At 36.2% G+C, this 26,418-nt stretch overlaps 1 protein-coding gene across 7 annotated transcripts in view; it reads left to right on the top strand.

Annotated features, from left to right (window-relative positions):
- Positions 1-26,418, top strand: part of dpp6b (dipeptidyl-peptidase 6b) — a 143,472-nt gene that overhangs the window by 107,445 nt on the left and 9,609 nt on the right. For all 7 annotated transcript variants that reach the window (XM_084118792.1, XM_084118791.1, XM_084118794.1 and 4 more), the window contains 14 exons: positions 208-306; positions 5,873-5,985; positions 6,077-6,151; positions 6,322-6,374; positions 6,957-7,038; positions 16,422-16,542; positions 20,473-20,627; positions 22,519-22,616; positions 23,280-23,406; positions 23,686-23,724; positions 23,829-23,936; positions 24,029-24,120; positions 24,293-24,340; positions 24,414-24,526. In XM_084118792.1, the coding sequence (XP_083974918.1) occupies positions 208-306; positions 5,873-5,985; positions 6,077-6,151; positions 6,322-6,374; positions 6,957-7,038; positions 16,422-16,542; positions 20,473-20,627; positions 22,519-22,616; positions 23,280-23,406; positions 23,686-23,724; positions 23,829-23,936; positions 24,029-24,120; positions 24,293-24,340; positions 24,414-24,526 (1,323 nt within the window). The remainder of the gene's footprint in view (positions 1-207; positions 307-5,872; positions 5,986-6,076; positions 6,152-6,321; positions 6,375-6,956; positions 7,039-16,421; positions 16,543-20,472; positions 20,628-22,518; positions 22,617-23,279; positions 23,407-23,685; positions 23,725-23,828; positions 23,937-24,028; positions 24,121-24,292; positions 24,341-24,413; positions 24,527-26,418) is intronic.

Below are 26,418 nucleotides of genomic sequence, written 5' to 3'. Positions count from 1 at the left end.
TAAATATAATTAGATGTGCTTAAAAAAAAAAAAAAAAAAAAAAAACATGGAATAGAATAGCTGTCTGTTTGTATAAAGCCTGTATAACCTTTAAACTATAACCTTTCAAGAATTTGTGCCATTTTAAACTTTGTCCAGCAGTTTGTCTTGACAAACTTTCCTTTTCTAGTCTGCTCTTGTAACATTGTCCAAATCTTCTGCTCACAGGTGATGATGGGAGTCTGGGCTCCAAAAAGAAAGTCACGATTGAGGATATCTTCAATGGAAGGCTCCAGGCACACGACCCTAAGGCAACATGGCTTAGCGGTGAGTGGCAGTTGAGTTTTACTCCCTCTCGTTCGGCTGCTAGAGCTGTGGGTGGATGCAGTCACTTTTTTCATCATCTTATAACAACAGAGAGAAATTGCATCAGGATCTGCATCTAAAGCTTCATACTGATCGAATGCAATCTCTGTGGTACTTCAGATGAAAATCCCCGTTTAATATGGACAGGTGTGGAGATATATTCTTACCCAGCATTGCATATTCTTTTCTTCCTTTGTTCAGTCTTGAATTTTTTCAAGTTGGTTTAGAGGCTCTGGGTTTTCACCATACACTTAAAACAAATGACTGCAGACTCTGTGTCACTTTATTGCCTTTTATTGACTGTAAAACTTGGATAGGGCTATGTATTACTTTTCATTGCTGTAGATTGTACAGCAAACCTGCTAAAAATTCTGGTTAAAGCAGGCTTTTCCAGCTGGTCCAAGTTGGTTTTTTAGCTGTTTCAAACTGGTTATTTATGATCATTAGATGATACATGCTGGTATCAATTGTTTGCTCAATGGGATTTCTTGATGGGTACCTGTTTTTGACCAGGCCTTTATATTTGATGAAGTAGTTTTTAGCTGATATACAACCTTGGACCAGTAAAAACTAGCTGCCAGTTATCACTATAGCTACAGTGTAACTTGTTTTTGAAATATATACTTTTTATACAGTAGATCTCTGTACACCATAAAACATTTTTTTTTTGAAGTTGTAAATAAAACAAAGGCCTAGATTTGGCAGTCAACTTTAGACATTCTAACTTTAAAGTAACTTTGCAAATACATGTCAACTACAGTCTACTCAATAATCTAATGACGGCTAATTGACATGATGTACGTAGTTGCAAAGTTGCTTACAATTAGAAGAAAGTCTAAAGTGGACCATCAAAATAAAGTGTTAACAAACAAAGAGTATTGTACAGTAGTACTTTTTTACAAGAAAATACTATTACAGTTTCTCTACTTCAAAATGTCATGTTTAATTCATTGTTACTTGCCGTTTCTTTGTATTTGTGTTTTTATAACAATTTCTGAGTGAAAACCGTTTCTACACCAAAGTTTAGTAAGAATTAAGAAAGCACTAGCAAGTGCATATCATTTATAATTTTCCAAAAGGACAGATTGTTATAAAAGTCGGCTTTTGAAGACAGTACAACAGATGGGTCAATTAACCATGAGAGCAGAGGTTGGCATGACCTCACAAAACTGGCAAACCCCCATCCCCGAGGACTCCACTTGTTCCCCAAACTCTCAAAAATGGGATCTTTCTCATTGTAATTCAGTAGCATGACTGTGAATCTTTGGCACATTGATCCACATTAGCATGTCACATAATCCTCAACAACATTAGCATGTTTTCTGTTTTTGTTATTGTATTATTCCATGTACAAATACACTGTCCAGTGTCATATTAGCATGACCTATTTAAAGGGTAACTCTCGCCAAAATGCAACCTAGGGTCTTTTTGTTAATCTACCCGAGGCAAACTTTCTTTTAAAAGCATAATTAGAATGGAAACGGCACTTTAAAGTTTGACCGTAATTTCGTTTTCGGTCAAATTGCCTTTTGAATGGGAGTGCTTGGGGCACTTCTATGATAGCATCAAAAATCGCTATTTTTAAAACACTAAGAAGGCTCGACACAACATGAAACTTTGCTCGAAGTATCACCAGGGGCTCTACACATGAACTCCAGCATTGAGAACATTGTTTGTGTACACAGTTTACTAAAAAGATTTTGAACAACTCACTGTAGCTGTGTCCGCCGGCATTTTGACAGTCAAAAATTATGTTAATGACGCACAATTTGGTTTGGAGAATAAATGTACTGTTTTGTCAATCCGAAAGAGAAAATAAAAAGTGTGAATCATTAAAAAATAAAAATAAACATGATCACTTAAACTAACACTGAACAAAAAAAAAAAAATAGAAACTTTGCCCTAGCATGTATGCTTGCTATAATGTTTTTGCACAGTATCACCGTAGATATTACTCACTGAAGTTGTTCTGGTTTATGTCTCTAATTCTTAGGTTTTTGTTGGTACCTTATTTTAGCCACTTGTATAATTTTTCTGTGAGATTTGAACCTATTTTTGGGGAGGGTGGAGAATGGGGGTGTCCTTTGTTTGTCCTTGTTTATGTTAAAACGGTGCAGCCCAGGTGCCTTGTAAATCATGCAAAAGATGTTTTTATCTGCATTTTGATTAATAGTTTTATTTTTTTTGTTATTCTGCTCCTGAAAACGCATTTGTTGATTTAAGGCTGTGTTTACCTCGGAGAAAAAGGCCTATTATTCTCCCTCTGACATGCTCCACAACTCCACGTCAAGCCTTTTTAAAAGCGATCACTCGTCTGTATTATTTATCAAGGCGGGCGCTATCTGCATTCAGGTCCGTAGCAGACTTGTTTACCGGGGTAGGTATAACATTTACAGCCTGAATAAAAGAACACAGTTGCCTTATAACAAAATAGGAAGTTTTAAAGCCAATGCTTTAAAATGAGCTGTAAAAAGATTTTAAAGGCTATTCAAAATAAATGAATGAATACATTTATATGCATTATAAAAATGAACCCAAGCCATTTTATGCACATAATACAACAGTAAAAGTAGTTGTCCTTTCTCATCAGAATTAAGCCATTGTCCATAAATCTTTACCCTACTGTTTGGCTGGTTCAAATTTTTATGTACATAATAATTACACGGCTCTGTGGAATACTTGATTCTGATTGGTCATTCACGCCATCCAGCGGTAAATTATTCCCAGATAACAACCGCTGAAAACAGATAAGGCTCATCCGGGTTACTGAAGTCAGCAGTGCCTTATGCGCCAGAGAAACGAGGGCGCCGCCATCTTTAGAATATTGTCTTTTAACTTCCGTTTTTGCGGTCGCTCTGTATATTTCTATGGCATTGCTGTCCAGGAGTAATTAGCTTTTGAAGTGGATTTACTTAATGTAAAGTTAACGAAAGTTATCATGAGGACTGTAATGTTTAAAGCAGATGACTTAACTAATTTCAGTCGACTGGGAAGATTTTAAAACGAGCCGTTCATTAATAAACACACAGAATCGCTGTGAAAATACGAGCGCAGCGCTGAAAAGGGGCGGGGCTACATAAGGTCTATACACTTGCTAGGAACAGTTTTTCTTTGTGGAATTTTTGCGTTTGGTGAGCAAATAAAATATTAAAACTCAGTCAAATCAATATTTTGTGTACAATTATTTAATTATGTCATCCAGTATCGTGGACTCGCTCTCTCCGGTTTCATACAAACGCAGCTGCTGCCATTTTGTGACTATTGTTTTGTACACTGTTGGATTATGAGATACAAACAGGTACGATTTTTAAACAGTTTAATCTGAAATCAATATATCTTATCCCCATAATTATTTATGTGGCGAAATGCTGTGTAATAAGTGATATTAATGACTGTATACCATATCTCTTAAGTGTCCGTTTAGTTTGAACATTGCGCTGCAATTGCTCTCTCCGCCGAAGCTTTGCGTTTAAAGACCTAATAAAATATTTCAACTCAGATCAATATTTCGTGTCTAATTATTTACTTATGTGGCAAGTTGCCGTGTAATAAGCGGGATAATGTACATCCAGCCGGTGGTTCTCTCAAAATAACCCCCTTCAGGCTGATCAAGACCTCATCACCCTGTCAGGGGTTATTTTGAGAGAACCACCGGCTACAGTATCCCTTACTTAATAAGCACAACAGTTTAGAACAGCTGTGCTGCTTAATATTTTATAAAATGTTGTTTTAAAGATTTGTTGATGAATAGGAAGTTCAAAATGGTATTAATCAAATCATATATATATATATATATATATATATACACACAGACACATTGACGTTCAAAAATTCGGGATCGGTAAGATAAAAAAAAAAAAAAGTAATATTGTTAAATATTATGACAATTTAAAATAACTGTTTTCTCTTTGAATATATTTTAACATTTATTTTATTCCTGTAATGCAAATCTGTATTTTAGCACCATTACTCCAGACGCAGTGTCACATGATCCTTCAGAAATCATTCTGATATGTTGATTTGATGATCAAAAAAACATTCATTATTATTTTCAGTCTTGAAAACAGTTGTGTCATTTTTTTTCATGAATAGAATTTCATGAATGATTCTTTGATGAATAGATGAATGTTACATCTTTTGTAACATAATAAATGTCTTTACTATAACTTTTGAGCAATTTAATGCATCCTTGCTGAATAAAAGTATTGATTTATTTTCATTTAAATTGAGTTACTAAGAGTAAAATGGGTAATGATACCCACTTAACAAAAGGCATTTTAACATTCAATACACCTTAATTGGAAAGATTATATTTTTGTTTACACATGGTTAAAATGTTTACTTGTAGTGGTAACCATGGAAATCTATAAAATATTATAGGCCTAATTGGATTATGGTCACTGTAATGTTCATTTTCATAAGGGACTGCCAGAGACAGGCAGTTGCACCCATAAAATGCAACCTTTTTATTTTGACAGTGTATGATTTATATTAAAATTAGTTACAGAAAAGAACAGTATGAACTTTTAACATTCAATTAAAAAAAAAAAGAATTACACAGACTATGTAGGCTACAATTTAAATTTGTTTATTGTGAAATAACTCAAACATATGATGTTTTTCTGTCTTCTGTTAAGCATTGTTCTGTGCGTTTCCCAAAAGCATCAATGGTTTCTTATGATACTTTTGGGAAGCACAGCCCTGTTTGAATGCATTGTCGGCTGACTTGCAGCATTTGTGTGTGTTTAGATGAGCAGGAAAATAGTTCTACTACACAATTATTTACTAACATAGGTTATTCATCCAATTCAATGCATATTGTACGCATCAAATTTCTTGTCAAATAAATAAAATCACTGGTAAAAAAAAACATACTCATATCGATACGCCCATTCCTAGTGCTAATCATTAGTGCAATTGTGAATTTAGTGCAACTTAAATTTGAAGATTTACTCCTTTGTTCAGAATTTAAGATTTTTTTTTAAGGAAACCTGTAGGGTGGTGGGTGCCATTTTTGTTTGAAACTGCTTTTCTCCTGGTTATGTGTAGTCAGGGAGATAGGGAAGTTCATTTGTTATTTATTTTCTTTTTGTGTTGTTTATGTAAGTTATGGTTACAAATTTTTGTTTGTTGTGTTGGCCTTTGCCCCCTCCTGAAGCTTATGTTTCCCTTTATATTTTTCTTTTGATGCAATAAACACCCATTTAAGTTCATTTGTTCCAGATGTGTGTTACTGGGGCTGGAGGCAAGAAGTTCCTGTGCTCTTTCTCTCCAAAATTTGTTACTGCTATGGCTATTACCCCTAGACTAAAAGGCCTGGCACGTAACAATATATATACAACTTAAATGGCAGTTAAACTGTAATCATGTACATCCAGCTGGACATTATCACAAGAGAAACCCATTCATACTGCTAAAACACTTATATCACTCTTTCGTGATTAATTTTGTGATATGACCGGCTGACTGTACATTAATAGGATATTATGTACATCAAGGATAATGTTTTTTTTCTTCCTCTTCATAGACACAGAAATACTGTACCATAACCTTACGGGAGATCTGGTGAAGCACAACGTGCTGACAAATACCACCGAGATTTTAGTGGAGAAAAAGATGTTTGACAGTTTCCACAGCCAGGTTCTTACCGCTTTGATTAACAGCAAAATATGCAGCTCTGTAGATGTTTTGTACTTGTAAAGAAAAGTAACTTTAGAGCCTTTTGTTTCAGGGATCCTACAAACCAACCGAATACCAAGTGTCTCCTGATCTAAAATATGTGCTGTTGCCCTACAATATTGTGCCGGTAATTGCTTTATATTCTGATTTGTAATGTGAAGAATCTAGCTGTTTGTTTCTCAAATTCTCTTGTCTTTTGTTACTAAGGTCTCATATCTGTTGCATCACATCTCTTTGTAAGAGATGACACAGTGTTCGCTTCTAAAGGACATCTCGTCTGCTCTCTTTGTTCCACAGCTTTATCGGTATTCCTTCATGGCCCAGTACATCATCTGCAGCCTTGATTCTCCGTAAGTCTGGTTGTTATGACCGAATCCTTTCAACATTCTCACTGGTTTTAGCTTCTACTGTCACTAATTCTAATGTCATGAGGGTTCAGCTCACTGAGCTTGATAGGATAGTGCCATTGTAGAGAACTGAATTGTGGGTAGCACTGCCACCTAGTGTGTTTCCTAAGATATGGTGTCATTTCCCCAGAGCTGGCCATGTCTGTGCAAATATAATTTGTCCTCAGGGTTGGTCTCCCCGATCTAAATGATTCATGTTTCATAGCCTTTAACGTCACAAGTGAATTCAGATTTTGACCCATGAAATACATCAACACGATAATTGTATAGGATACTACGGTAATTAGGCTTCAAATAGGTTAAACATGTACACTACATGCACATCTTTCTCATTCAGTACGAGAGACACACACACACACACACACACACACACAAAAACACTTTTACAGTCTCTCTGTCATTCCAAAATATATATGAGATACACATTTGTCTTTCTCTGGTGTCGCATCACAGTATGAATGGAAAGTAACAAACACACATGTAGTCATGCTATTCCTGTTTTGAGAATGGTTTGTTTTTTGACAGAGAGAAAGTGGAACTGACCCCTAATGAGGTGCAGAATACCGCACTGCAGTATGCCGGATGGGGTCCCAAAGGACAGCAACTGGTAAGAGAATCACAGACACACTTGTGTCACCAAAAAAAACCTCAAAGTAATAATGAAATATCACAAAACTAAGAGGTTGGTTTAATATACAGTAGCTTACCAATATAGCCTGTTGTTCATTATATCTTTAATCAGATTATGATTTTATGGAACGTGGAACAGGTTGTACAGTGGATATAAAAAGTCTACACACCTCTGTTAAAACAGCTGGTTTTGGGTGCCTGAAAACGCGAACTTTTGAAAACGGGTTTCAAAGTGCACGTTTTTGAAAACGGCCTCCATGTAAACAACAAAAACGCGAATCTCTGAAGACAATAGGCTTGTGCAGAAAACTCAAAGGAAGAACTTCTCCGTTTTAAGCATATTGTAAACGTACCCTAAAACTTAACTGCATAAGTGTGCACACCCTTTTGTAATTTAGAATGTGGTTGTTCACAGTGACCTAATCATCAAGCTCATGTGAAATAGTCTGTCTTCACCGAGTGAAGTGACTCCGATGAACTCTAAGTAAATCTCAGCTGTTCTTGTAAGATTTTTCAGAAATTTTTCACACCCTGTTTTAACAGGGTTGTGTAGATTTTTATATCCACTGTAAAAAATTTAAAGGATATCATCAGACAGGCAATATGCAGATTTACTGCTTAAATATGTAATATTAATCACAAAAAGTGTCAAGCAGGGGTAGCAAATAAAAACGGAAAATAGAGGAGCTAGATCTATTTGCAAGCAGTAACTTTTAATTGGAATAAACTCAAAATTACACAAGTAATCTAGAAACAAAAACACGGGAACAGAACAACCACAATACAGACGAGATCAGACAAAGACTAACTGAAAATGAGGACTGTATATACAGAAAGAAACACTAGGAACAAAAATTAATCTATAAGGAAAGTGTACATTTTAGCACTGCTGTTTTTTTTAGCACTAGTCATCTCTTTTAAGCTTTTAACTTAACCATTTTGAATCATCTTGCCATTTTTTTGAGGTTCACTTAAATATTCCTTCAGTGTGACATTTTTAAGTAGAAATATATAATGTACAGTACACTACTCAAAAGTTTGGGGTCAGTATAATTTTTTTTATAAATTATTCTGTGAGGACACTTTAAATTGATAAAGTCACAGTATAGACATTTATAATTCAACAATACTTTTCTTTTGATCTTTCCATTCTTCAAAGAATCCTGAAAAAAATGTATCACGGTTTCCACAGTTTTCAATATTGATGATAATACAAAATGTATCCTGAGCATCAAATGCTGAAAATTCAGCTTTACCCTCAAATTACATTTTAAATTAGATTAAAAAAAGAAAACATTTGTTTTAAATTGTAGTAATATTTCAGAATATTACTGTTTGCACTATATTTTTGATCAAATAAATTTAGCTTTGGTGAGCATAAGAGACTTCTTTTAAAAAATGAACCAACCCCAAACTTTTGAAGAATAATTTTAGACACACTGCTTTATATTTTATGCATATCCATCATTCTGCTGAACATTTCCGTGAATAAGTGTGAAGCAGCACCTGATCCGTTGTGGATCTGGAGATGTGAGCCGGTCATTTCGACCCGATTGTGTCTGTGTCCTGCTGGCAGAGAGCATTACTGTAGTAGTGGCAGATGGCAGCAGCATGACACAGACTCATTTCAGTAGAGCTCATTTTAGAAACCACGTTTCTTACTGACCTTAAATATTTTGTGTTTGCTAAGGGACTCATTACTATTACAATTCCTCTAGTTAGGGGTTAGAGATTTAAACAAACCTCTAACTAACTGTAACCTCATTCTGTACTATTTGTGCTATCCCATACACTACAGAAGAAAAAAAAAACTTTTATTTGTCTTGTTTAAAAAGTATAAAATCTAACCATTCTTAAAGGTCCCATTGCATGAAATATTTTTAAACCTTAATATGAGTTTCCCTAGCCTGCCTATGGTCCCCCATTGGCTAGACGTTTTAATGGGTGTAAACCATAGACTGTAAAAAAGATGGAAAAAGCGTCTGTGACGTCACCCATAGACTTTCTGAAGAACGGTTTTGAAGCCGTTTATGGGGGGTATGGGCGGCGCCATCTTGGAAAATCTTGGGAAATCCTAACCCCGCCCACCGTCTGGCCAATCCATATATGGGTAAAGGACGCAGCGCGCGTCACTCAGCTCGCTCTGCTACTCCGGTTATCTCTGTATATTTTAGGCAACGAAATATGTTATAAAACACCATACTAACTCTTTTCGTTTTCATTTAAAGAAATCTTAAACATTATAGCCACACAAATGTGGTTCAGGCAACGCGTATTGATTATATTCACTGCATATAACGTTTGCCTATTTATAACAAAACGAAATATAAAACACAAACCTGCCTCTTTTCGTTTTAAATATAATATAAAAATATTAAACATTTTAATATGGTCCAGGCAATATGTGCATTTGTACTAAACAACAGATGTTGCAGTAAACAACATTACAGATCATCTTCGTTGTATTAAAATTTAAAATGACAAAACTCAACCCAGTCTCTTTTTGTTAAATTTCAGTTTTATCAATATTAGCCATTATAAAAGTATAAGTAAAAGGTACAAGAAGCTATACAAATAAAGCAAACAATTCAGTCAAACATACAAAGTCAGCGCTCTAGTCTAACCATACAACGGTAAAGTTAAATAGCTTATAAAGTTATGAAACTTCCCCTCAGCCAAAACGATTGGCCAGGGAACAAATTATAGATTCACAAGACCAAAAATCACCCGTTAGATATAGACAAGACAAATTATATCTCAGAGACGCCAGAGTCAGCGGCAAACGTCAGAACGACTAGCCGAGGAAAGGCTGTTCCAGGCGGGGTACATGAACGCCGAGCGCCCGGTCATCGCTGGATCTCACAACCTGGATAAAATTTTCATAAATCTTTATAAATAAACCACAGATTTGAGCTTTAAACAACTACATTCTCGCCTGAAAAACTCTTAAAACTACATTTCATGATACAGAAACAGTAGTATTATATTTCAACTGTGTTAAAAAATGGCGCTTCTTATGTTGTCATTCTCCTTGGCACAGCCTATGCTCGTTATCAGCTGTCAATCAAGCTGTCAATCAAAGTTAACCACGCCCTTATTTGTCATACATTTTATATCTAAATACGATCTAAACTAACGAGTTAGAAAAAAATTCACCCCCCTCACAGTTGTCAGGCACTCGGAACCTATCGAAAAATACAATAAAAGTCCATGGGACCAATCTGTAAAAACATGAATTTATGCTGTGAAAACGGACATTTTAACATGTCTATGGACATGTAAATGTCTATGGACATTTACGGACAAGGGAGTAAATGTCTATGGACATTTGCTCCCTTTTGGGACCTCCCTCTAGCGGATTTTCCATGTATTGCAGTTTTTCGCACTTCCGGGTAGGCTTCATTTTTCAGATTAGAATGTTGCTGCTTGGTGTAAACCAAGCCCTGGGTATTTTTGAGAAAATGAAAGCTCAGACGGGCGAATCTAGAAATTATGTCGTCATAAGGGGAAAGGTTACCTCCCCTTTCTCTTCTTTGCCCGCAAAAAGAATTTGGCCCGCCCATGAGAAAATGAGCTGCGCGAGCGTGATATTGTTTTTTCTTTGAGAGACATCATGGCTTGCAAACGAGCGAAGCATGGCAGTTGCTCAGTGTTTGGATGTACAAATGAACACAAAAGTATTTTTTTAGTTCCTTCATCCGAGCCTCTGAAGAACCAGTGGGTTATGTGAATTTCTGATGTGTAATTGTTCAAGTTCAGACAGATAATCTTTCTCTCAAAGTCATTCAATACTGTTTATGCATCAGTAAATCAAGACAGTGACTAAACGATCAACTTCACGTTGTTTCTCTTAGTAGGATGAAAATAATCGTACTTAAACTGTGATTAATATATATCTAATCACCCAAGCTGTCAATCACACAGCGCAAGTTTATCTGGACACTTGCCAAAACTCGTTATGAAATCAATGACGCTGTTACACACAAAGAAGCTCTTACTGTACTTACCTCATGTTTGCATTGGTGAAATCATTATGGAGAGTGCAGAAACTGCGTTGCAATGATAAGATCTTCATTCACGCGATCAACAGGCTGTCATCTGCTCAATGCTCATCACTGCAACCTTTTATGTGATGGGAATAGATCTAAATACTTAAAAAACTTCTCACGATTCGTTAATCCGGATAGCTGTAATAGTAAAAACGTATAATAGTTGTAATAGTAAAAGTTTTCGAGAGAGTTCCACATGTAATACTAAATATTTCATATGCAAGCATGTCAGCCAATCACAGCAGTGGGCGTTTACACTGAAGTCTCACAGCAGACACGACCCTTCAAACAGAGCGTTCAAATCAGAGGCTAAAATCAGGCTAGGAAATATGCCTTTTATTTCTAAAAAACATACTAACATTATAAGGGCACCCCAGGAAACATTCTAAAATAATAAAATAATCCATGCAATGGGACCTTTAAATTAAGATGCATTTACTTGAGAAGCAAAATAACTTAAGAAGTTGTGCCTTGTTTTCTGAAAAATGTGTCAATGAAGCGAGAACAATAATCTTCCAGTGGGATAAGAAAAATAATCTTGGTTTCCTTTTGTATGTGTGTAAGTGTATTTTCTCTGCCCCCTTGGCTGTTTTTTTTTTTTACAAGAATACTTTTAAGTGTAGTAAGAATACATATAAACAAAAAATGGGGACAGAAAAATAAACTAAATTCAAATGGAAAAGCAGATTATTTTTCTTACACCGCATCAGATATTTGACAATACTTAATATCTTAAGTCATTTGCTCTCAGGTACATACTTATGTACTTGATTTCAGATTGTACTGGAAAACTAGACAAAAAGAGAAAGTAAAAAAGTCATTTTTTGCAGTGTTACACATTGACAGTCTTTTGTTATTAGTTTAAACAACGAGTAAATAAGTCAAACATGGGCACACAAGCATTACTGTTTATATCAGTACTGTAGTTTGTTGTTTGATTGTGTGTGTTAATGTTTGCTTTCTTGCTAACACAAACCTCATAAATAAGCGTCACTGCACTGTATTTTCATAATGTCACACAGATACATATTTGTTTTTGTGTATTATAAGCAAAGCACACATGCATGCATTTGGTGTGTGTGTGTGAGCGGAGCATCAGGTGTGTAATTTTGCAGATGCCTGTATTCTGCCCCGTGCCCTGCGCTTCGGTGATGCCTCCGGCAATTAGTTTTCCATGACAGATCAATCAGCAGGGGCCAGTGCAGCCAGAACCTACACTGAAGGTCACGTCCCAGACTCCTCCGGGGGGGCGAGAGCGGGAGACAGATCAAAATGGCGGTCATGGAAGAGCAGAGATAGAGATGTCGAGGTGCTGTCACTGTAGGAGAACGTACAGACAGCGGGACGGGGGCCAGAGTGTAGAAACATACCATTAGCTCTGTCCCAAAACCTGCTGACCTGCCACGCTGTCTACATAGGCTGCTGCCTTCTAAAAGCAGCAGTGCGTAATGCATTATATCAAGAGAGATTATCAATTTATAGATCGACCTCTGTATGCCAACAGGTTCTGACACAGTTTTCCATGTATTATGTATTATTATGTCCCTGTTAGTGCGACAAATCATGTGAAACAGTGAAATCACTCATAGTATTTTCTTTCCATCTTGAATGCGTCTCAAAAGAGCTCTACTGAACAGGGATGATGTATTATTGTAGACCAACCCGGAAGTTCGCATCACCTTCAACAAAAACCCAGCTGGATTTTTCCATTGGCTTTTGGAAATAAGCTCTATGACCAACAAAAGTTTATGATACTTACATGTTTTATGCATTATGCAAATTTGTTACAAACCTATGTAGGTTCGAGCAGGAAGTAAGGCTGGAATTAGACATTCCTGATGACTCGTTTCAGGCAGTTCTGAATCTGTTTATTTCAGATTCAGTTCAGAATCATTAATAGCAGGGGCACTTCAATGTCCCAGACAACTTCTGTAGTCTCATTTAGCCACTTGTTAGCAAGAAAAGCGAGTAAATTATGCTTTTTGTGTGATCTCTTCAAGCTGAACTATATTTTACAGAACTATATGTTTATGTAAATGACTATTCTGGTGACTAGCATTGTAAAGCTTGTGATCAAAATAGTTGAATACAGCAGGTGAGTTGGAATACCAACTAGCACTCAACTAGTACAGAGACTCCCGAACATCAAAGTGGAAATGATTTGGGATGCTCTACAAAGGCAGCAGATTTATGCATCATACAAATAGCACTCGAAGGGCACAATTGACTTGTAGTAGAGTTGCTAAGACAAAGTCGCTTTGAATGAAGAAGGTAGAACAATTATGCTGCCTAACTGTTTGAGCAACATGTCTGTGATGGCCTAAAATGCTTTTTTTTTTGCTGCCTGTCGTACGTGTTTCTCTCCTCATTAGACTGTCTATAGCAGTAAAGCAGTGATCCATTCTGTTCAGCCCATGTGAATTCACTAAGAACAGAGCACTGAGCCATTATCTTCTGTCTGTCTGTCTGTCTGTCTGTCTGTCTGTCTGTCTGTCTGTCCCATTAGCTGTTCCACTCACTCTTCATTCAGAGTAAATGACAGTGATTACATAAATGCATAACAATAACAGATAAATACCATGGCACAGTCGCAACCATTAGTCATAGGAAAGACAAAGTCCGGCCATGATTCACTAACATTGCAGTAATAAGACAAAACCACAGGTTTAAAGTTAATAAATCATAATCACAGAGCAATTATCTTAATGGTTCCATATGCAGTACAATTATCGGTCCTCAGCATTTCAAAGGCTGCATCTTAAAATAAAAAATAAAAAAGCCTTTTTACAAAATAGACACTTTTCACACTTCCACACGCAAATCATAAAGTCATTTCCTGCACACTATCATTTCGTCTGATAACATTCTGTGGTGAAAATTATAGTATTGGAAATTAAATTTTAGACATATTTGGAATAAAGTGACTGAATCTTTTGTCTTGCTAAGGCTATTTTAATAGCTAACACAATTATATCTATCTATCTATCTATCTATGTATCTATCTATCTATTTTTATATATATATATATATATATATATATATATATATATATATATATATATATATATATATATATATTTTATAATTTTACAAAAATCTTTTTTCACCCATTATTCTCATGTCTCATATTGTAAAACATTTTACTCTTTACTGACACTGTTGTTTCCTTGATATGTAAAGTAATATTTGAACAAATTATTTTGGGCAAAATTGTTGGTCGTAGCCGGAGTGATGCCACAAGTGAGCTGTAAATTGATATATAATTTTTCGCAGTAAATATTACAGTTGTTTGTTTTAAATAAAAAGCCATTCAAAAGTTCTAAAAATGAATGAGGTTTTGACGTTTCCAACAAAAATAAAGAAGCTGAAATCTGTTAGGATGAACTTTTGAATCTGTTGTGAATTTAATTGGTACATTGTAAAGCTCTCCTCTTAATGAAAAATTGGGAAACACTTTACTGTATTTTACAGTGTCTTTGTTAAACGTTACATGTAGTTACTATAGTAATTATTATAAATTGTGCCACGTCAAAACGCCTCCAGGGCACAGAAAACACAGCAGAATTTCATTAGTATCTTTATTCTATTGTATTTATTTGTGCTACTTTTTCTGTTTAATTCAAAGATTGAATTCAAGCTTAAAAAAATCAAATAAATAATTTGCACGAATTTGCACGAATAAATCATTTGTAATTATGGCCTTAAATTAATGCTCGGCAAACCAAATACAAGTAAAAACTGGTTGGCGAGCTTTTGAAACGGTGTCACTCACCAGTTCGCCGGTAACATTTTTATGAATTCTAACAATGCATGAACGTGAACAAATGAGAACGACGCTCGGGACAGTTGACAGGCCAGCGTTTCATCGTAACAAAAGTTTAAGCTTTTAAAAGTTTTGTGTGCGCACACATCCGAAGCACGCGCCCAGAAAGCCACGTCTCAGACAGCGCACGAATACTAAACTGAGCTCTCTTTCATGTATTTTGTGACAATTTTGTGTGAATTTGTCCACTCAGAGTATCCTAGTAAACATAGTCGGTTATGTCTTAAGTTAATGGGTATGTTTGGGTAAATCTCTGTACCTGAAAATAGGGAATTTTCACTGGTATCTAAAATTTTGGTGTCATTACTGCCTGTGTCATGTTCTACCTGTCAAAAATGTCATGGCTAGTATAAAATATTTATGGTTGGTATATTTTCTGAAGTCACCAGCCATTGGCAGGTGTGGCAGAAAGTTAGTTTTAGGTCCTGTTTATAATCATTTGTAATAAACACTGCAACATTCCCTAAAAAATAGGAACTGTCCATTTTGTCTTGATTTGCATAAGTTTGTGCAGCATCTATTTGTAGGATTTTGGCAGAGCATGATTCAGCTGCTGAATAAATCTCAACAGAGCTTTTGAGGCACACACACACACACACACACACACACACACACCACCACTCCCACAGCTGTCAGTCATCCTGCAGACAGGAATCTGCCATCATCCCTGATTACTGTAGCATCACACAACATTGTAAATATTCGCTTTAGATTTGCTTCCATTACAGAATAGTCCATTGAATCGGCTTTTCAACATTCATACAAATTGCTACATTCATACATGTTCATTTGTCCTATTGAGCACTAGAGTGACCTTGCACTCTTTCAGCAGCCTTGTTTCTGGAAGTGTTTTTCCCATTGTTTTCTCCATTTGCATGTCAAAATGTCTTCATTTAAGCCTCGAACCACATTTTAAAACCTGAATTAAATGACCAAGATACAAGGATGTGTACTTAAATTCTTGTATGAGGGAATGAACTACTCACTGAATTTCTAATATAAATCCATTGCGGTAATGATAAAATACAATATATTTGAAACCCATTGTAAAATATATAGAAATGTATCAATAGTTGAGAGTGTGGTGAGGTGAACAGGTCAGTTATGTCATTCACAATGTTTTATTGGAGTGAGTTTTATGGTATGATTTCTGTTTAAATGGGAACTGAGACTTGGCGATTGGTGGATATATCTTGAGGATTATGGGTAGTGTTTTTCTTCACTCTGGATTATTTTTTAAATTGAAATTATACTACTTGCAGTTTCCACAGGAGTATGGGCTCATGGTAGATCTGTCTTAAAAGTTCTATACATAATCGCTAATTCAATTTTCCCATATAGAAAAGGATGGGATTTTTACATCTGTAACCGTACTTTTTTTTATTTTTATTTTTTTTTTTATTCAATTTTTGACCACCAATTAAAGTTAAACCTTTGTCAGGTTTGACATGATCTTTCATACAATCATTTGTTTTTGTTTCCTGACAGATTTTCATCTTTGAGAATAACATCTACTACAAAGCGCACGTGAACAGCCCATCAATCCGCCTGATTTCCACGGGCAGTGTTGGGGTTATATTTAATGGACTTGCTGACTGGCTGTATGAAGGTAAAGTCCATAAGCATGAATAATAAAAAAGACAGATTATTGTGTGTGTGTGTGTGTGTGTAATAAAAGAGCAGACTTGATTGTGAGTGTCTAATGTGTTTAGTCTGAGGGGAGGATCTGTTTATTTGTACACACAGTATTGCATTTGTGTATGCCTGATCCACCTATCAGATTCAGCACTTTTCTTCTAGAGTTCAATGAACACATTAATTTTACTTTCATCTAAACTACATTGCTGGAATATACTGCTTTGCTCATAAGTTTACAGATCTTTCACAAGATATTAGGATCATACAATTCCATTTTGTTCTTTTAGAACCTCTGATGAAATGGACATAACAGATATTGAAATATATCTGGATTGATATAATAATGATGATAATAATAATAATAATTTTATATAATAATGTAGCATGCATTATTATATAAATGTTTTGAACAGGATCATTTGTTTTTGTTGTTTTATTTTATTATGTTTGCCAAATGACTTTATAATAGTTATTACTACAGTATTTGTAGTAGTAGTAATATTTTTGTTTATTTTTTATTGAGCATGTACTTTAAAAGTGAAGTTCATCTGGTTTGTTTCAAGATTGTTTCATGGTCTTAATTCTGGACACTGAACCTGTTCTTGCACAAAACTGCATTGCAATGAAGAATAGATAGTGTAAATGAAATTACCCGTCACATTTGTCTCTTTTCATACTCTAATAACCAAGGATCTTTTCTGACAAATATGAAGGGAAATTATTTGAGTAATCAGATCTGAACTCTGAGAAATCTCTGAACCCGTTCAAGGCCGTTCTGAGTTCATTTTGACAGCAGTAGATGTTCAATACCTTAGTCAGGAGGATTTAAAAAGCAGCCGAATATGTAACATTCCACAATAAATTAAAATGACATACAGTCAGCGTGATTGTAATTTGATTCTAATCATAATGCTAAACATACGACATATTGGACTGAACAAATTCCAATGATGTAGATATTATCACTTCTGTTTGTGTATGAACAGCACTGGGATGTAATATCAAGATTAAACCTTTTTATAATCCATTGTGCAATAGTTCAAGTGTAATCTCCCACAATATCCAGATTTTAATATTCATAATGATTAATGTAGCTTTTTGTGCTAAATACTTTGTTTGAATTTGGATTATGTTCACCTTGAATTTGGATTATGTTCATCTTGTGATTTTTGGGTGTTTACACACACACGCACGCACGCACACACACACACACACACACACACACACACACACACACACACACACACACACACACACACACACACACACACACACACACACACACACACACACACACGCACACACACACACACACACACACACAAATTTCCCTGTCTCTTGATTTGCACTGTGGGAATACAGCATGATGAGAAGCAAACATCTGACAGAGGGCTTTTTAATTAAAATTTTTACTTCAATAATTTGATGTGTATTCCAAGTAATTTTCAAGACATTTCATCCATCTGGAATTAATTGGAAAGTACAGTTAATTGTGGAGAAGTAATGCCCCAACTGATCTTTTTTGGATAATTATTTTACAAAGTGCAGCAAGTTTTCTGTAATGGGTATGTTTAGGGGTAGGGTTAGTGCAGAACGATAGCATATACAGTTTGTACAGTATACATCTATGGTATGTCCCCATAAAACATGGAAACTGTGTGTGTGTGCGCCTACTTAACTATATTTTAGGGACAAATTTGTACCCAGAAGTGACAAAATCTCCAAAAACCTCCCTTTAGGGATGTCCTCATTTGTAAATCGGGTATAAAAATAATCACTTTAAAAATGTCAAAATGCAGAAAGTTTTGTGTGATGGGTAGGTTTAGTATAAGTGGATAAAATATACAGTTTGTACAGTATAAAAACCATTACGTCTATAGAATGTCCCCATTTAGATAGCTAAGTAGCTCAGTAAACGTGTGTGCGTGCGTGTGTGTGTGATGGTCTGTACTTTTAAAGCAGGTCAGCAGCAGCACATTTATCACATCAGACCTCTTCATCAGGGTGTGTGTAGCTGAGTTTTGGTTCTGCCACTAAAATCCATCAAGCAGTTTGAAAGAGCTCTGCATCTGTAGCACCAGGAGTCATTCACATGTGTACGGTCTCTCTCACTCCCTCAGGTGCGAGTGATACGCTCCACATGACCTCTCTCCAGAAACACACACAAGCCTTCACTTGCTCAGACTCCAACAATGATTTAACGCCTTCATTTCCCTTCATTTGTGGCTTGTAATGAGAATGTTATTTCAAGCTTGTTGGGGTAATAAACTTGGTGCAGTTATTTTGCTTTATATTGTTTGTTTGGCCAAAGACAGTTTGGTTTTCAGAGCATTAGAGGCAAACAGACCAATATTATATAACCTTAATCATACATTTCCTTATGGAGATTATTGTTTTTCCTCGTCATTCTCAGTTTTCTGTCATTCCTGCTGTATGAGGGCACATTGGCTGCGGGTTTGTTTTTGATGCATGCTGCCCAGTAATTGGTTTTATCCTGAATTAACCTCCGAGTCTGAGGCTAGTAGTCACATGCTAGTACAACTTCTGTTTATTCTCTGCTGTGTAAAGATCTCTGCTGCCATCCTGTGGTTTCACATTTCATGATAGATTGCATTTTATCAGAACAGACAGAACGAGAATTGCTTCACAGAGAAAACTTTAAGGGGTAGTTCACTCAAAAATGCAAATCCTCTCATCTTTTACTGACCTTTGTGTTCATCAGTGGAACATAAATTAAGATATTTTGAAGAATGTTCAAGCTGCTCCTTTCCATATAACAAAATGGTGTTTTATGGTGTTTTGGTGGTATCCATGTTTGTTGTATGGAAAACAGTGTTATTGTTAACTAAAAGTGTTTAAAAAAATCTGTAATTGAAATAAAGTTGAAATAACATAAAAAATATAAATATTAGATGAAAAACTTAACTGAAGTAACTAAATGAAATAAAATAAGTATTAAAATTAAAATTGACTAAAACTGAAATAAAAATAGACATTAGAAAATTACTAAAAATGACACAGCACATAACAAAATTACTATAAATAAAAATTGTAATTAAAAAAAAAATCTTATTCAAAATATGAATGAATACTATAATAGTTTATAAATAATACTAAAATAACACTGCCTGCAGACGCATCTAATTTATTTTATTTTGTGTTTCACAGAAACACAGGTTTGTAACAACATGAAGTTGAATCAACTGACAACATTTTCATGATTAAATGAATTATTCCATGGTGCAGCGTCATGAGCCCAGGTGCTCATGTGGGTCATTCTGGTTTCAGTTCAGACTGTGTTCATTATACAAAATGTCTGTGGGCATCTGGGCTTACTCATGAATTTCTGTTTAAATGGTTCTTAAAAATCAAGTAGATTGATGTTTTTAATGCCACAGTTTGTATAAGAATTTATGCAAATATCTTGAATAAGGCCAATTTTTGCAGCATAAAAAAATAAAATCAGCCATGTCAGTGTTCTTCTTGTCTAGTTCTGGTTACACACTGGCTTAATGAGCTTCAGGGGTCCATTTAGCAGTGTTACCGGCAGTCATATTTTCCAATCTCTCGACTGACGGCAGTGTTGTTCCTCCTGTCAGCTTTATAGAGTGATTGATGAGACTCCCGAGGCAGGAGCCTAAAGGCAAATGGATGCGATAAATCACGCAGGCTGTTTTTGCACATGTTGCACTTACGTATTTTGCAGCGTGCCCTCTGTCTGCATTTGCTTCAAAGTATATTTAATCTAACGCATATTAGCGGCTATGGATACGATAGAGATACGGTCACTATGCAACAGAGATTTCCAGGACATGCGTCACTTGTTTGCATAGTACAATGCTTCATAAAGCTTCAATTTTGTGTCTAACACACTTATGTGTTCATTTGCTTGTGCTTGCAGAGGAGATCTTCCAGAATCACATCGCTCACTGGTGGTCCCCAGATGGTCTCAGACTGGCATATGCCACCATCAATGACACTCTGGTACCCAAGATGGAGATACCCATGTTTACAAGCGCTCTGTATCCCAGCGGACAGGAGTACCGCTACCCTAAAGTAAATCTCTGCTGGTTCTTCTTAAGGTTAAACCAAGGCTTGATTGTGTGTTCCTCACTGTATTTTCCAATGTCACTGTGAACTTGAAATGCTATCTGATTGGTGGCCTAATTGTGACATTTAAAGGGATAGTTCACCCAAAAATGAAAATTCTGTCATCATTTACTCACCCTCAAGTCTCGGCAAGTTCATAAAGAGATTGTAAAAGTAATCTATTTTAATCAAGCCTGTTACTCCAAGTCTTCTGAAGAGATGCGACCACTTCACATGATGAACAGATTTAGTTTTGACTTAACATATAGCACTCTCACATATAAACACTGATAAATGCACATATAAAGCTCATCAAAATTGTCGTGCTTGTTTGACACGTGAGAACAAACCTCATTAATCCTTGTGAGGGAATTTTACAAATATATTCATTTTGAAGAAAAAATTATGGGTTTGGAATGACATTATGGTGAATTTATGTGAAGCCAAGTCACATTTATTATAGCGCTTTGTACAATACAGAATGTTTCAAAGCAGCTTTACTGTGATAAATAGGAAAATAATGATCAATGGTGCAAACAGAATTCAGTTCTGCTGTAAAGCAGCTCTAGAAAACACAATAGTGTCCTTTTCCAGCTGAAGTCAGTTCAATGTTGATAACATTCAGTTCAATTACAGTGTTGATGTTGCAAAAATCATCATTTATGAAACCTTAAAAGTCCCCTGAAATCAAAATGTAAGTTGTTTTTTTAGCTTTTAGTATGAATATGTTAGTCTTAAGGTTATGAATAAGCTGGTGTGTTCCAAAACAATGACAAATATCTTCTAAATGCAAATGAAGCATTCAAAACGTACAGTATCCCACTTCCGCTAAAATGGATCACGGATTTTTATGACATCACTGCAGACTTTAGCTTCTCATCACATCTTCTGCCCAATCAAATGCTCTCTAGAATCTAAAGTGTCCCGCCCCCTATACTATAAATACCACCTGGCCAAAACAACCATTGACACGTCACAGAACAATATGAGTTGGAGATGGGTGTTCGGTTGCTCAAACGTTCAAGTTTTATTCCGTTTTCCAACTGTACGTCGGTTAAGAATGAAATGGCTAGAATTTAATCACACCTCTACTATTGTATCCAACGTATCATCAGCGCTCGGATTCGCTTCCATGGTGCTGTCAAGTACGACTTGCAGTCTGTGAGGTAAACTAAACGCTATTGGCTATTTGAAAAGGGGGAGGAGCCATTCAATATTTCCCGCCTTAGCTTCCTGTTTCAGTGGAAATTACGTCAACGCATCATAAAGCTGCGTGTTGCAAGGCACTTCAGTGGGGCTTTAAGTTGAATCAGGTATGAAGCACTCTGCAGAAAACAGTAGTGTCGTTGTCCAGCTCAATTCAGTTCTCATCCAGTCAAATCAAGAATATTGCTGAATATTAAGTGTCCCCAACAAAGCAAGCCAAAGGTGACAGTGGCAAGGAACCCAAACTCCAAATGGAAAAAAAAAACTTTGGGAGAAACCAGGCTTAGTCGGGGAACCAATTCTCCTCTGCTAAACGAACATGGTGCGATTATCATTCCAGCCTGCATTACAAATGATGATAGACTTTTCTATTTTGGGTTAACTTAAGCACCTTAGTGACATAACTAAATCAGGTTTAATAATAGTTATGGCAAGCAAAGCTGTCCATCTGCATGTTTCTCATTTTACATAACATGCGTTCATTTGCCAGACAGTTTTATCCAAACACATCTTACAGTGCATTCAATGTATCTTAAGAAATGAACCCATGTACGTCCTGCTTTACCAATTGAACTTTAATGGAATAGATAAAAATCGTGAGCGTATATTTTGTGGTGTTTGTCATGAATGATGACCGAATGTCTCTCTTTAGGCCGGGGAGGAGAACCCTGATATCTATTTGTCAGTGGTGAGTCTGAATGGCCCTTTACACACAGTGAGGATGAAAAAACCAGAAGACCCCAGAATCAGGTGAAGATTTGCCAGTGACAACATATTTAGTAACTTTATCTGTTGCTTTAGTCAAGTTTACATTGACCTGAAAAGTATTTGGACCCTTAAAAATGTATGAATGTCAGTTATTGTATTAAACAACAAAATCAAAAGGCATCCAACAAATTATACTATAACCTTTAAAAACTTACTTCACTATTCTGAGCCATTTTTGCCTTGACTGTTAAACAGCAGGTGTAACATCATCTGACAACCAAATGGCACAATTCTTTATCACAATACTTTATTTGATTATTTGACTTTACTTCATTACTCCAGTCTTCAGTGTCACGTGATCCTTCAGAAATCATTCTGATATGATGATTTGATGATCAAGAAACATTATCAGTGTTGAAATCAGTAGTGCTGCTTAATATTTTTGTGGAAACCGTCATACAGTTTTTACATTTTTTCTTCAGGATTCTTTGATGAATAGAAAATTCAACTGTCAGCTTTGATTAATTTAATACAAACTTTGTAAACAGGCTAAAGTTAGACTAATGTACTGCATTAATTGGCTTGAATGGCTTTATTAAGAAAATCTCTTCAGAGCGTTTTGGAGCTTTTTTTTAAACAAACAAAGTTCAGACACACATTTGACACACTTTGAAATGAGTATTTTTAACTAGCATCTCTATGCAGGAAAGAGTACTACATTACCATGGTGAAGTGGGCGACCAGCACTAAACTAGCAGTGAACTGGCTGAACCGAGCGCAGAACAACTCCATCCTGACCTTATGTGAAGCCACCACAGGCATCTGCACCAAGGTACCTTCTCATATACACTAGCAAACCATCTTAATTATCACAGTTTTCCATGTTTAGAACAATAGTCATTAAGACTATACAATAACACAAATGGAAGGATGTGAATGACGTAGTGACCTTTCATTTTCCGGATAAGCCTGTATGTGTGACAGTGCCTATTGTTACATCCAAATGCATGTCAGTTAAATGAAAGAAAAGATGAGGCAAGTGCTTTGGTTGCACTGTCTATAAAGGACTTTGTCGCACATGGTAAACAATAATCTTCCGGTGTGTTTTCAGAAACATGAAGATGAAAGCGACAGCTGGCTTCACAGACAGGTGAGTCACGCATCGCACAGACACATACGGCGTGTGGGATGTGTGTGTAAGAGGTGCTTCTCAAATGAATGTTCGCTGATGGGAAGACGTGAATCTCTCCACAGAATGAACCCCCGCTCTTCTCCAGAGACGGTTTCAGGTTGTTCTTCACCCGAGCCGTTCCACAAGGGGGCCGAGGGAAGTTTTTCCACATATCAATGTCCACTTCCCAGGTGAGCTGTCACTGATAAACTACCATATTACTTGTGAAGGTTTAACAGCACATTAAATGTAAGAAGTGACTTCCTGTTGTCGTCTCTTTCAGCCCAACAGCAGCGCAGACACACTACAGTCCCTGACGTCAGGAGACTGGGACGTGACGCAGATTTTAGCCTTCAATGAGGACACCAAACTTGTGTAAGCATGTGATCAGCAGCATGAAAAAGGTCCAGATGCTGGATTCTGTCCATATTGTCTGTAAAAATGTCAAAATTATTGCTTAAAATTTACATTTAAAGTAAAGCAGTATGCCATTATCTGCTTTTGTAACGTATCAGGAATAGATCTGACAACAACAATGTCTTTGCAGATACTTTCTGAGTACTGAAGATGATACAAGACGGCGTCACCTCTACAGGTATGATAAATGGCGTGTGACACACAGCGAAGTATTTGTAAGCATTGCACTGTTGACATGTGTTGTGTTTTAGTGCCAACACCACAGGATCCTTCAACCGCCAATGTCTTTCCTGTCAATCCACCTGTGGCTACGTCAGTGGATCGTTCAGCCCAGAAGCTAACTACTTCCTTCTCAACTGCAAAGGTTTCGCTTTTTTTCACTATGCAAAACATCTGTAAATATCTTGTCTTATAGAGTGAAAGAGTGTCCGTCCACTTTCTCAGCAGCCTTGGTTCCTGAAGTATTTTTCCCATAGTGATTTTTAAATTAGTCTTTGTTAAAGAGTTACACGCCGTGAACCAAACCGACCAGTTACAAGGTGAATCAAAACACTACAAAGTTTGATTTGAAGCTACAACAACAAAAAAAGTGTATGAAAATCTGACAAAAAGACAAAAGACTGTATGTAATGGCTTTAATGAGGGAAATAACTAAAAAATCCCAGAAGCACTGTGAATGACATAAATTAAAAAATTATAAATTTGAAAGATTTGGAGCAGGGATGGAATAAACAGTTTCTACAGTATACAAATAATTGTCTATGGAATGTCTCCATAAAACCCGTGTGTGTGTGTGTTTAAGTAGTAGAAAGACTGTTACGTCATTTTCAGTGCTTCATGGGAGTGGGTGAATGCTTCGTTTGGCATGATTTGCTTGCCGCTATTCTCTGATTGGTGGATTTCTTTACAGAATCATTGGTAATGTAGTTTTGTAGTAATGTAATTCTGTTGTGAAACATAATTATTTACAAAATAAGTTGAAATCATGTGAACAGATCATCTTTAAAAGTTTAGAAGTTATCAATAAAAATCTGTCGAGAAAATAGAAGTTTTTACTTTCGGAACCCAACTGTTGCACTCTATTACATGGTTCTCTGGAATACTTGATTTTGATTGGTCAATCGCTGCATTCTGCAGTCAGATGTTGTATAATTGATCGTTGTCATAAGAAACCAATCTCCTACATTTCTGGTTTTGTCTGTCTCATTTCTTTCTGTATAAAATCAAATAGTTACTCCAAGTAATATGCAAAAATGAAACAAGACCTCTCAGCTTCACGGTCCTGATAGTCACATTGCCAGACCGTTGACTAAAAAGCATAACGTTTTATTTTTATTGAAATAGATCCTACCACAGTAATAGGTCAGCAAGAAGTACTAACAGACTGGAAATAAAATGCAGTGTAAAGTCAGTGTTTCGTTTATTTGTTTGTTTTTTCCCTGTTCTGTTAGATTCTAGTTTCTCTTTCTGAAGCGCACAGTTGAGAGTTCGGCTCACTGACTCTCTCACTGATCTAAGTGTGTTAGTCATGACATAATTTCCATGCTGTGTGTTTTATCAACAATAAAGCATGGTTGTCATGGTCACTGATCTGTTTAGCAGACTCTGATGAGCTCAAGGAAAGGTCAGTGTTTGTGTTATTAAGTAGATGAAGTCAGAGAAGAGTTGCATGCTGCTTCACCCAGACCTAAGCAAAGAAAGATTGTTTCTTGTGTAGATCAAATCAAGCATTGGGTCAGTTTTAGTACTGTATAATTATTCTATTTTCAGTGATCCTCGACCATATTGTTGCATTCGAAAACAATACGTCACTCTAGTTCACGCGTTGAAGTGATTTTAATCACAGGTTGAGGGGGTTTGAGTGCATCGATAAGTTCCTGAAAACCCCAAATCCAGCTTAGATGAACAGAGCTCATCTAATCATTACTATATGTGTTATAATAGACATTTCATCAGTTATATAACTGGAGCTGAAGCGGTTACCCAGACAGCAACATAGTGTCAGCCCAGATCCGGCCCACATCTGGTACGTGTGGATTCCATGTGGACCGGATCTGGACCGACACTGTTGCTGTCTGGGTAACGTGTGACATCATCACTGTAGTAGTACATTATCCTTCTATCAGTGCCAGATTGAGCTCATTCAAGTACAGCCATACCATCAAATTCATCCCTGGGACTGTGGAATGAATTTATATACTTGTATTAAAAATACCTTTATTCAGAAAGGATGCATTAAACTGATCAAAAGTGACA

The sequence above is a fragment of the Abramis brama genome (assembly GCF_963993115.1).
Source record: "Abramis brama genome assembly, chromosome: 7".
Lineage (NCBI taxonomy): Eukaryota > Metazoa > Chordata > Actinopteri > Cypriniformes > Leuciscidae > Abramis > Abramis brama.
This window is presented reverse-complemented; position numbering and strand designations above follow the sequence as displayed.